The following is a 12136-nucleotide window of genomic DNA, read 5'->3' as shown; positions in this document are numbered from 1 at the left end:
TCTGAAGGGATTGAAACTGAGTGGGCCCCTGTGAGTCTCCAAATTGTTTGGAGGCAGTACACCAACCATTATGACCTTCTCTGAGTTCCAAATGGCAGGTTCCAACAGTTGCTAATCAAGGGAAGAACAACCAAGAAGTCACCTGATGCAAGATTAAAAGGCCCAGACTAATCATCAGGATTAGGAGACTGACCACCTGAGATGAGAGTAAGGGAGTGCAGACCCTGCTCACACCCTTATCTTGTCAGACACCCCACCTTTGACCCACTTATAAAAACTCTCATGAAGTCCTCCGGGGAAGGGACACATAGTTTTTCAAGGCAGAAGCCTGGTGTGTCTCCCTTTGCCTGGCAAAGTAGTAAAGCTATCCTTTTCTGCTTCACTCACAACTCTGTCTCTGGGATTTGATGTGGCACCCGTGCACAGAGAGACCAAGTTTTCATAACAGAATGAATTACTTGTGTTTCTGTTTATATATTGCTGTTAATATACATAATCTCTACTCATTTTGCATATTGTGAATTTTACAATTGTTATGTCTGTTCTTTAGAGGATGAACCACCTTCACAAACTGTTTTAAGCCAAACAGTCACAAAGAAAGCTATCAGGAGAACACAAGAGACTCCAGGTAAGAAGAGTTGAGTTTGTTTTTTCCAACCTGTCAGCTTTTTTTATGTATAGATTATAGCCTGTAATTATTGGGTTATTGGATTATTGGGTCAATCAGGGGTCCCAAATCATACCTCATTCAAAGTTTCAGTGAATCTTATTTTTAGGTTGTTAAATTGAATTAAGCAATAGTAGCATTTGTCAGGATAGATGTACCTACTTTTTTGGTGAGGAAACTGGAGCTCAGAGTAGCTGACTTTTCTCTTAAGATTACTTGCTCTGTAACTGAGCTAAATTCAGACCTAGGCTTGTCTTCTCCAAAGCCCCTTCACTTGCCCCAAGTACCTCACTGTCACTCTCCCATGGAATAATTAGCTGCTCAGTAAAGCTTGTTAAGTGTTGAATGAGTAAGTGTCATGTAAAATGGATTAAATGGTCTGCATAGTAAAATCATGATACAATATAATCAATATCAATTTGATACTCTATTTTATTAAATCTAAGATCTCATCAGTTGTAAGATACATCCTCTTCTTGGGCTTCTCTGATAGCTCAGTTGGTAGAGAATCTGCTTGCAATGCTGGAGACCGGGTTTGATTCCTGGATGGGGAAAATCTGCTGGAGGAGGGATAGGCTACCCACTCCAGTATTCTTGGGTTTCCCTGTGGCTCAGCTGGTAAAGAATCTGCCTGCAATGCGGGAGACCTGGGTTCTAACCCTGGTTTGGGAAGATCCCCTGGAGAAGGGAAAGGCTACCCACTCTAGTATTCTGGCCTAAAGAATTCTATGGACTGTATAGTCCATTGGTCACAAAGAGTCGAACACAACTGAGTGTCTTTCACTTTCACTTAGGAGGAAAAAATGCTGCCAGTTAAGGGTAATGTGCCTTAGATTGTATAATATATCCCAATTTTAGAGATGTTAAAGTATAGAACTATTTGCATCTTAGTATCAAGTGGCATTAGGCTACATTTGATAGTCAGATCAGATCAGATCAGTCGCTCAGTCATGTCCGACTCTGTAACCCCATGAATTGCAGCACGCCAGGCCTCCCTATCCATCACCAACTCCCAGAGTTCACTCAGACTCACGTCCATTGAGTCAGTGATGCCATCCAGCCATCTCATCCTCTGTCGTCCCCTTCTCCTCTTGCCCCCAATCCCTCCCAGCATCAGAGTCTTTTCCAGTGAGTCAACTCTTCACATGAGGTGGCCAAAGTACTGGAGTTTCAGCTTTAGCATCATTCCTTCCAAAGAAATCCCAGGGCTGATCTCTTTCAGAATGGACTGGTTGGATCTCCTTGCAGTCCAAGGGACTCTCAAGAGTCTTCTCCAACACCACAGTTCAAAAGCATCAATTCTTCGGCGCTCAGCCTTCTTCACAGTCCAACTCTCACATCCATACATGACCACAGGAAAAACCATAGCCTTGACTAGACGAACCTTTGTTGGCAAAGGAATGTCTCTGCTTTTGAATATGCTGTCTAGGTTGGTCATAACTTTCCTTCCAAGGAGTAAGCGTCTTTTAATTTCATGGCTGCAGTCACCATCTGCAGTGATTTTGGAGCCCAGAAAAATAAAGTCTGACACTGTTTCCACTGTTTCTCCATCTGTTTCCCATGAAGTGATGGGACCGGATGCCATGATCTTAGTTTTCTGAATGTTGAGCTTGAAGCCAACTTTTTCACTCTCCACTTTCACTTTCATCAAGAGGCTTTTGAGTTCCTCTTCACTTTCTGCCATAAGGGTGGTGTCATCTGCATATCTGAGGTTATTGATATTTCTCCCGGCAATCTTGATTCCAGCTTGTGTTTCTTCCAGTCCAGTGTTTCTCATGATGTACTCTGCATATAAGTTAAATAAACAGGGTGACGATAGTAGCCATTTTAAAACCTATTTTGAAAAGCAAGGGAAAGGATTAAGTTCAGTTATTAATGCATAGTATCCTTTGCTTTATGGTTCTGTTTATTTTTAGTTTGCTCTTCTTGATATTAGGAAATCCACAATAATAATGACTGTAGCTATTGAAACTGATTATCTGTGGCTTTTTTTTTTTTAACCTAAATCCTGACTTACTTCCTTACCCATTCCTGCTAATAAGATTATGCTTTGTAGTTTAAACTATTCTGTTTAGAGTAAATAAATATCTGGTTAAGGATCAATTCCAAATAACACACCCTTTATGCTTAATTCCTTGAACAGCCTCTGTTCCTGTGTTAAGATTAGAAACTATTTTAGAAAAGTGCTTTGAGTGATAGGCTCTATAATCACATTTTTCAGGCCATTTGAGAAAACTATATTCTTGAAATTTTATTTACAGTAGCTTTAATTACATGACGCTTATGCCTGGAAAAACAAAAGTTTCTCATTTTTAAAATCTACAACAAAAATAAATAAAATCTACAATAAATTTATAAAATTTATGGGGTTAAGTAAATTGATATAATGAAGACAGTTGAGCACCAGCCTATAGACCATACAGACCATTATAAAACTATTAAACAATAGAATGTCTCGTACAGTCTTTTGGAATTCACATTAAGCTTGTATTTTAGGACTGCTGTTGAGGTACATGGCTGCATAATGTTGTGCAAAGAGCACTGGACCTTGGTCATATTAGCTAGCCATGTTGACCCTCAGGCCTTTATCTGTATGACTTAACGTGTCCTAACTCACAAGCTCACTGCAAAAGTGAAACAGTACTTGCAAAATCACTTAGTATACAGTAAAACATGGATATAAAGTGGGTTTTTTTTTTTTTTTTCCTCACAGCACTTTGCAGGCAGTGTGAAGTTCATAAAATTTTGCTTAAGCATTTCTTTTTCTGACAAATCTCATGCTATGGTTGATAATGGAAAAGACAAAACATTTCCCAATGTAGATGGTAGATTGATGGAACTCATGCACATATTACCTAGAATATATTGTGCTACAGTATAACTAGATATAAAGATATGTGCATTTTGGGGAGATTTGAGATACTCTGGGTTCTTTTACTATAAAAGGTGCTTTTAAAAATCATACTATATCTAGTACTTGTCTTGGTCCTCTGTCATTCCTCTTAAAAAAGTAGAATGTTTAGGAAAGTCATTAAATGAACGCTTATAAAGTCTGTCTTTACAAGCTTTGTAAAGTACTGAATATTCATTGGAAGGACTGATGCTGAAGCTGAAACTCGAGAACTTTGGCTACCTGATGTGAATAACTGACTTATTGGAAAAGACCCTGATGCTGGGAAAGATTGAAGGCAGGAGGAGAATTGGATGACAGAGGATGAGATGGTTGGATGGCATCACCAACTCTGTGGGCATGAGTTTGAGCATGTTCTGGGAGTTAGTGATGGATAGGAAAGCCTGGCTTGCTGCAGTCCATGGGGTCGTAAAGAGTAGGACACAAGTGAGCAACTGAACTGAACTGAAAGTCTGTCTAGCAGAGGAATTACTTAAACAGGAGTCAGTTTGATGGAAAACTACTTTAAGCGCAAGTTTAAGATAGGCCCTTCCTTGTTTGAGGGAATATTAACTGGTACAACCACTATGGAAAACATTAGGAGGTTCCTTAAAACTAAAAATAGAGTTGCCATATAATCCTGCAATCCCACTCCTGGGCATATACCAGGAGAAAACTCGTAATTCAGAAATATATATGCACCCACAGGTTCTTAGCAGCACTATTTACAATAGCCAAGACATGGAAGCCACCTAAATGTCCATCAACAGATGAATGGAATAAAGATGTGAAAGTGGTGTGTGTGTGTGTGTGTGTGTATGTATGTATGTTTGTGTGTATATATATGTATACACACACATGTGCAAAATGGAATAATACTCAGTCATAAAAATGAATGAAATACTGCCATTTGCAGCAACATAGAAGGACCTAGAGGTTATCATATTACAGTGAAATAAGTCAGAAAGAGAAAGATATATATATAGTATCACTTGTACATAGAATCTAAAATATGATACAAATAAACTTATTTACAAAACGGAAACAGATTCACAGACTTGCAGTTACCACAGGGGCAGGAGGGTAGAGGAGGAATAAGTTAGGAGTTTGGGATTAGCAGATATAAACTACTATATATAAAATAGATAAACAACAAAATTCTACAGTATAACGCAGGAAACTGTATTCAATATCCTGTAATAAACCATAATAGAAAAGAATATGAAAAAGAATATATATATATATAGAACTGAACCACTTTACTATACACCAGAAACTTAATAATACAAAATTGTAAATCAACTGTACTTCAGTTAAAAAATATATATAGGCTCTTCCTCCTCCTTGAGAATTGCAGACTTTCAATTCAACTTTGGTTTTCAAAATCGTGGTGTAATTGTATATAGGACCACTGGTGTGGTCTGACAAAACTTTATCCAAAAATGTCCTTAAAAATGATGACCTATACCAAGGGACTTCCCTGGTGGCTCAGCTGATTAAGAATCCACCTGCGCTGTGAGAGACCTGGGTTCGATCCCTGGGTTGGGAAGAACCCCTGGAGAAGGGAACGGCTACCCACTCCAGTATTCCTGCCTGGGAAATCCCATAAACACAGGAGCCTGGTGCGCTCCATCTAGTCCATGGGGTTGCAATAGAGTCAGACATGACCGAGTGACTAAACAACATTTTGTCATGAACATTTGATTCTCTGACTGCTGTAATTACAGAATTCATTCTCCAGATGTTTATTGAGCACCTACTTTATACTAGTGCCGTTGCTAGATTCTGGGGGTGCAATGGTGAGCAAGAGCAGCAGACAAGACAAGGAGATTGCTACGAAAGAAGAATCCTTGTTATTTTATTCCCTAATACCCCTCTCTGCTACTCTCTCTCCTTCAACCCCTCTTACATAGGGCTATGTATTTGGTAGAGCATACAAGAAAAGCTTAAATGAAAAGATGGGGTCTGAAATAGTAATTGATATCTATAGATTAAAGTTGAGTTTTAGGTTTTAATTAAACCTGCAAAGGATGGGAATATAGGGGGGAAAAAAGAGGAAAGTCATTGTAATAATAAGAGTAACGGACATATGTGATATTTCTTTTTAAAGCTATTTATGTAAGTTCTAAATATGTGTTATGTAGAATGCTAACAACTGATACATTGCATAGACTCTTAGAGCTGGAAGGTTTAGGAGAGTCATGCACTCAGAGTTTCTATCAGTGTAGGTGTCCCTCTGTTAACATCCATTCATGCACTGTTGATCATCTGCAGTGATGTGGAAATCACTCCCTCCCCATCAGTTCTGTTTTGGAGACAACACTAATAATTTGGTTGCTTTTGTTTTTACCGTTGAACTAAAAGCTACTTTGCTGTAAATTTCTCTTGATCTTAATTCTGCCTTTCGAGCTACATAAAATCAACTTAATTACTTCTCTATATCTCTGTCTTTAAGATGTACAAAAACATGCTCAATAAGTATTTTTAGAACAAATAAATGGATGTCCCTTCAGGATTTCTCTTCTTGATACTGTGAAGAGGAAATGGGGTTAAGTCAGTTTTATGAGAACAAACATAGGCAGCCAATATAGTCGAGAGGGGGTCAGTGATAGCTGGTTCAGAGCATGGTTTTTGCACTTCTCACGCAAAGGCAAACATACTGCTTTTTTTATAGATACAAATGAAACTAAGTGTAATATAATCCAAATTTAAATATAGATTGGGTTTTATATTATGTTGTGCGAGGCTCTTTGAGGACATACACCTTGGATTTCTAGGCTAACATTAACTTATTATTTAATGGGATTGGCTTCCTCATTAACCCTGTGCCATTGAACTGTAGACAGTCTGAAATAAATTATGGCTAACATTAACATGATTTTTTTAAATTAGAGCTTGTATTTCCTGAAACACACAAGGTTAAATAATTGGAGGGAATGTATTGACTCTTAGGAAGTTAACTCTCAAATCAAAGTTTGACATAAATAATCCACAGTGAGGGTATGCCACAATGGAATAGATAATTGAGTTGGTGCTATGGTACAGATTTTGGTTCTTAATTGAGACATTTAGAAGTTTTATTTGATACTCCTTTCTTTTTATACAAATATGGTCTGGCGAGAAAAACTGCCAAATTTTACATCAAACCCATATGTTTTTCATGGCAGCAAACCTTTCTCTAGTTTGCTATTGTATTCCCATACTTAGCATAATGGAGAGCTCAGAAAAAAACTTTGCTGACTAAATAGGTGATTGTATAATAAATCTAATATGTTAGACATTTTATATATGTATTTTATTTTTTTCTCTTCCCATATTAGTGATGAGTGAAGATCCTCTAATCAGCTTGCGTAGACCTCCTCTAAGAAGCTCAAGATCTGGTAAGAGATTGTTTTGTCTGTTGGTTCAGCTTTCTCATATTTTTAAATAAGGTACTTAACATGTATTTATTGGAAAAGGCAATAGCACCCCGCTCCAGTACTCTTGTCTCTGGAAAATCCCATGGACGGAGGAGCCCGGTAGGCTGCAGTCCATGGGGTCACTAAGAGTCAGACATGACTGAAGCGACTTCACTTTCACTTTTCACTTTCATGCATTGGAGAAGGAAATGGCAACCCACTCCAGTATTCTTGCCTGGAGAATCCCAGGGATGGGGGAGCCTGGTGGGCTGCCGTCTATGGGGTCGCACAGAGTCGGACATGACTGAAGCGACTTAGCAGCAGCAGGAACATGTATTTATATGGTTCGAAATTCAAAATTTCTATAAATATACGATGAAAAGTCTCCCGGCTCCCTTCGTTGTTTGTCCACCCAGTTTCCTTAAGCAACCAGTGTTGTCAGTTTCTTAGGTAGTCTTCCAGAGATATTTTATGGAGATATAAGGGAATTCATGTATAAATCATCCTTTCCTGTCTTTTTTAACCCACATTTTAGCCCAATAATTACTCTTTTCTGTACCTTCTTACTGTTGATTTTTACTTAAAATATATTGAGACATCCTTCCATATAAGTGTATAAAATAATTTCTTCATTCTTTTTTAGCAGTTGCGTCCTTGTATGTTGCTATGATTCTTTTTGTTAGCAAAATGGTTTTAAATTAATGTCAGGGACTTTTTATTTTTCCCAGTATAATACTAATAAAAAATTGAAGACTGAGGCTTTGTGGCTCAGGGCTATAAATTTTTCCTGCCTTAACTGCATTTCTTCCCTTGTGGCTCAGCTGGTAAAGAATTCGCCTTCTATGCAGAAGACCTGGGTTTAATCCCTGGGATGGAAAGATCCCCTGGAGAAGGGAAAGGCTACCCACTCCAGTATCCTGCCTGGAGAATTCCATGGACTGTAGAGTCATGGGGTCACAAAGAGTTGGACATGACTGAACAACTTTCACTTTAAGACCTTAGAAGAGTATTGCCTTTAAATTGATTTCATGACTATGAAAGAAAACTAGGAATGTCATTCCAAGAGATCTACTTCATTTTTAGAGTTTCCCAGCCCATAAGGGTGCTTTATTGTGGGAACTAAAAAAGGAAACATTTACCTTCACATGAGGTTTCTACTCCTCAGTTACTCTCTTTTTAAAAGAGTTAGGTTGTTTGTTTGTTTTTTTTTTTCCTGATAGATGACTGTCCTTTTAAGTGATAAAAATCTGTTAAGGTTTTGATGATGAACCTGTGGTAAAGAACCATATGATGCATTTCCTTTTAAGCACTAATCATTTTGTTGCTATCTCTCTTGCAGATTTGGCACACAAAACAAACGGAAATACTAAAATGAGTGAATTAGGTTTGTTTATCTCTAATTCTTATAGGTTCTCTTTGAGGCTTCGAATTAGCAGTAGAATACAGGAGTACTTTCATTTGGTCACTGGCTTGAAAATATTACTTTGTTCATTATTTCAGCTTGAGGGACAGTGTCTTTATGACCAATAGCCTTGGTTTTTATTCTCTGAAATTATGTCCTTTGTTATATTATTAAGTTCATGTAAGAAAATGTCATAACCTATATTTTAGTTTTTATTAGCAGTTGTTAACACTATCACAAGAAAAAAGATAACAACTTACCAATTAAGTTTTTTCTTGCTTTAGAAAGTGAATTGGAAATTTTTCTGTAGTAAGTTGTGTCCTTTGCCATGTTTGTTGAAGTGGTTTATATTCTTTTCAGGATTTGCCTTGATATAAGACTTGAGCTACCAAGATCTGTGGCTTTAAGTGAACTTACATTGATTGTGGTTGGACTTAGTCTTAAGTTACAAATTTTCTAAATTTGGAGATGAGTCAAAGGAGAGAAGCTTCATTTTTCTTTATAAATAGTTGCAGCTTGGTTTAAATTTGTCTTCCACTTAAGCTCAATTTTTTTTAGAGACTTCAAAATTTATAGTGTCTGGGTACTGAAAATGATCCTTGTAGTATGCAGCTTATCATGTGTACTTTTACCTACCAGTTTCTCAAATGCTCTATGTAAAAACTTAAAAAAGAATTTTTTTTTAAGTCATAGAGTCTTAAATAGAAGCAAACTTGTAGATGAAATAATCTAGTACTTTTCTGTTCTTTCTATGCTAGATTTAGAAATTATTTCTGTAAGTACTTTATAATAAAAACTAACTTTAAAAAAAGTACTTTCCAGCTTAAAGGAAATTTCTGTGAGATCAATAATGACACCCCTTTTTCTTCCCCAATAGTAATGCTAGTAAATCTAGAAATGTATAAAATGGCTGTTCATGGAGCTTGAACATTTGTGATATTTCCAGACTATTCTTTATTCTCTTCTTGCTGCGCCACTCTCTTGTTCTCCAAAGCATAATTGGCATTGAATAGTAAGGTATCTATACCGGGGATCCCCAGAGTACAGCCTCTGAGTAAAACCTGACGTGTGGTCTTGTTTTTATACAGCCTGTAAGCTAAGAAAAATTTTTACATTTTGTGGAATAAATATATACATATATGTATACACACGCATATGACAGAGACCTTATGTGGCTAGAGAAGCCTAAAATATTTACTATTTGGCCCTTGACGGAGAAAGTTTACCCATCTCTAATTGCATTAATGGCAGACCTAAAGAAAGCAAATCACCTAAATTATCATTTGTTCTAAGAATAAATTCAGAGAGTTAAATAACTGCTTGGACGTAGATTTATGTCCACACATAGATTGAACATTCCACACTAGGTTTTACTGACAACACAAAAAGGAGACACAGTGACTCCTGTCTTCTTGGAATAAGAAAGCCTATAGTAGAAATATCCTGGGACTTTGTATTTTTCTTTAAAACTGTGACCAGACAAAAGAAAGTGAACAGGAAGTGATACAGATAATGGTTGATGTCTACCAGAGGAGGTGGTTTTAAGTGATCTGTTTTTTATAACAAACAAAAAGACCTTAAACTTCTGAAAGTACCTTTTCCTAATTGGTTGAAACTGTTAGAAAAGTGACACCTCCTTAATAGCACATTTAATTACTGCCATTTGTCTAAAAGCCACAGCCTTTGTAATTTTTTTTAAATAACCTTTTTTTGGTTAGGATATTATTGCTCCAAATAGAATTCTAATGTCTTGAAAGTTTTCGCATGTGTGTAGGAAAGAGTAATACTTTAAAAAAAAAATTTTTTTAAATGCTTTAACTTCCCCCATGTAGCAGCCAAGAAGTTTAGAATAAAGGAAGCTGAATGACAAAAGAGGGAAATGAAATTAAAAGCTATATAGTCATAGATACTGCTGATTCATCATCAAATTGTATTTGGATATTTATCTATACATTCTTTGCCGCTTGGGTAAAAAAATTGTTATAAGCATTATAATAGTGGTATATGTATATGGTAGAGAAGAGCCCTACTCTGTGGAAGAGGTCAGGAAAGTTTAATGGCTATGGCATTAGAATTTTGAAGGATGCAGAACAGGCAAAATGAGAAGGAGAGTTATAAATACTACAGTTTGTCTTGTAATAGAATGTCACTCTTTTACGTTTAGAGTTCAGGCAATGTGAGAAACTCCTCTACGTTAGAAACAACACTCACATTAAGTGCGGCTCCTTGAACTATCTTGTGGTAAATGATTTTCAGAATGACATTCTCAATTGGTAAACTTGGGTTTTTAGAGTGAGAACTATGTTTTAAAATGTGTATACAACCAGGACAAAAGCCTATTACAGTGACGAGTATTTGTCAACTATATAAAATGTATTATTGTTTAAGGTGTCTTAATTCATAAAATACTGCTGGATTATAAGGCACAAAATAATACTGATTTTGTTCTTAGTGATGTTACCATGATAGCCTTGCTTGAAAAATTATTTTTTATGTCTTATATAGTGCTGATAAATATTTACTGTTAGGAACATGGAATTCTAAAGAAAGGATTTTTAGACCCTATATTAAAAGTCTTAAAAGTGTTCAAAACTAGATTAAATCCATGATTTATTTAATACTTCATATTAAAAGTATTAAAAGTAAGTGCAGAACTCCCTTATAGAAGCTGATTTAAAAATACTTCTAAATCCTTCATTGTGCTAATTAAAACTAATTGACATAACTAACATAAACTGAAAAAAGGGAGATTGAACTGTAGGCAACCTGGTATAGGAAGGATTGATTATTAGTTAATTTGCTCTAGACAATTGACACAGATTTGCAAAAGTATTGTGGAAATATATTTTATCAGGATGAAAAAAGAGGGATTACTGTACTGTTTGTTTTTTTCTGATAGTTTGGTGAATGAATGTAAATTTTCAACATACTTTTATTTCCATTAATAGATTCAAAAATCAGTTCAGCCTTAAATTTTGCTACAACAAATAATTTTTGAAATATATAAAACCATAATGCCTCAATATGAATGTGATTTTAACAAAGCTACTGTATTACATTTAGGTATTGTTGAAACCTCTCATTTTAGAAAGAATTCACTTTTCAGCTTTCCCCCCATTCATTCATTTACTCAAAAAATTATTGATGGAGACTTTTTAAAAGGTTCCACATGTAAGGAGCTTGGAAGTCACCACTTTAGCCTAATAACAAGTCAAAAACTGACAACTGAAAAATCAACAACTCTTCTTAGATCCATAAGAGAGGAAATGACACAGGTCAAATCACTGCCCCCAAGGTTGGAGAAATGGGCAAATACAGGAAGTCATAGCTTGCTGGAGCCGAAACTCACAAGTGGAAGCCTCTGCGGGAGGTAGTGCTGGGTAGGAAAACCTGAACTGCAGTTCATGAATTGTTGGATGTTCTGTGTGGACAAGTCTGAAGAGTTAAAAAATTTCACAGGACCCAGTCTATGGCGGGCCCCTACTGTGTTGTGAAATTTACCTCCAGAGGCTCAGCCAGGCTCACATTAAAAAAAAAAAAAAAATCCCTTCATACTTCTGCAAGGTAGAGGGAGAAAGGCAGCATTTTGAAACATGTCAGGGTATTCTGTTCTTAACAAGACAAGCCCTCAAGGAAATCTCGTTAACTGGAGCCTGTCCGTCTAGTCAAGGCTATGGTTTTTCCAGTGGTCATGTATGGATGTGAGAGTTGGACTATGAAGAAAGCTGAGCGCCGAAGAATTGATGCTTTTGAACTGTGGTGTTAGAGAAGACTCTTGA

At 36.6% G+C, this 12136-nt stretch overlaps 1 protein-coding gene across 8 annotated transcripts in view; it reads left to right on the top strand.

The window, feature by feature from the left end:
• The window catches only part of TOR1AIP1 (torsin 1A interacting protein 1), a 48001-nt gene that overhangs the window by 2749 nt on the left and 33116 nt on the right, over positions 1-12136 (top strand). For 3 of the 8 annotated variants that reach the window (XM_044942776.2, XM_025285540.3, XM_006048655.4), the window contains exons 2-3: positions 551-628; positions 6878-6937. In XM_044942776.2, the coding sequence (XP_044798711.2) occupies positions 551-628; positions 6878-6937 (138 nt within the window). Of the gene's footprint in view, positions 1-550; positions 629-6877; positions 6938-8294; positions 8340-12136 lie in introns of all 8 variants that reach the window. The other 5 variants (XM_025285539.3, XM_025285538.3, XM_044942778.2 and 2 more) reach the window with 3 other exon arrangements.

This window comes from Bubalus bubalis, chromosome 5, assembly GCF_019923935.1.
Source record: "Bubalus bubalis isolate 160015118507 breed Murrah chromosome 5, NDDB_SH_1, whole genome shotgun sequence".
In the NCBI taxonomy this organism is placed as follows: domain Eukaryota; kingdom Metazoa; phylum Chordata; class Mammalia; order Artiodactyla; family Bovidae; genus Bubalus; species Bubalus bubalis.
This window is presented reverse-complemented; position numbering and strand designations above follow the sequence as displayed.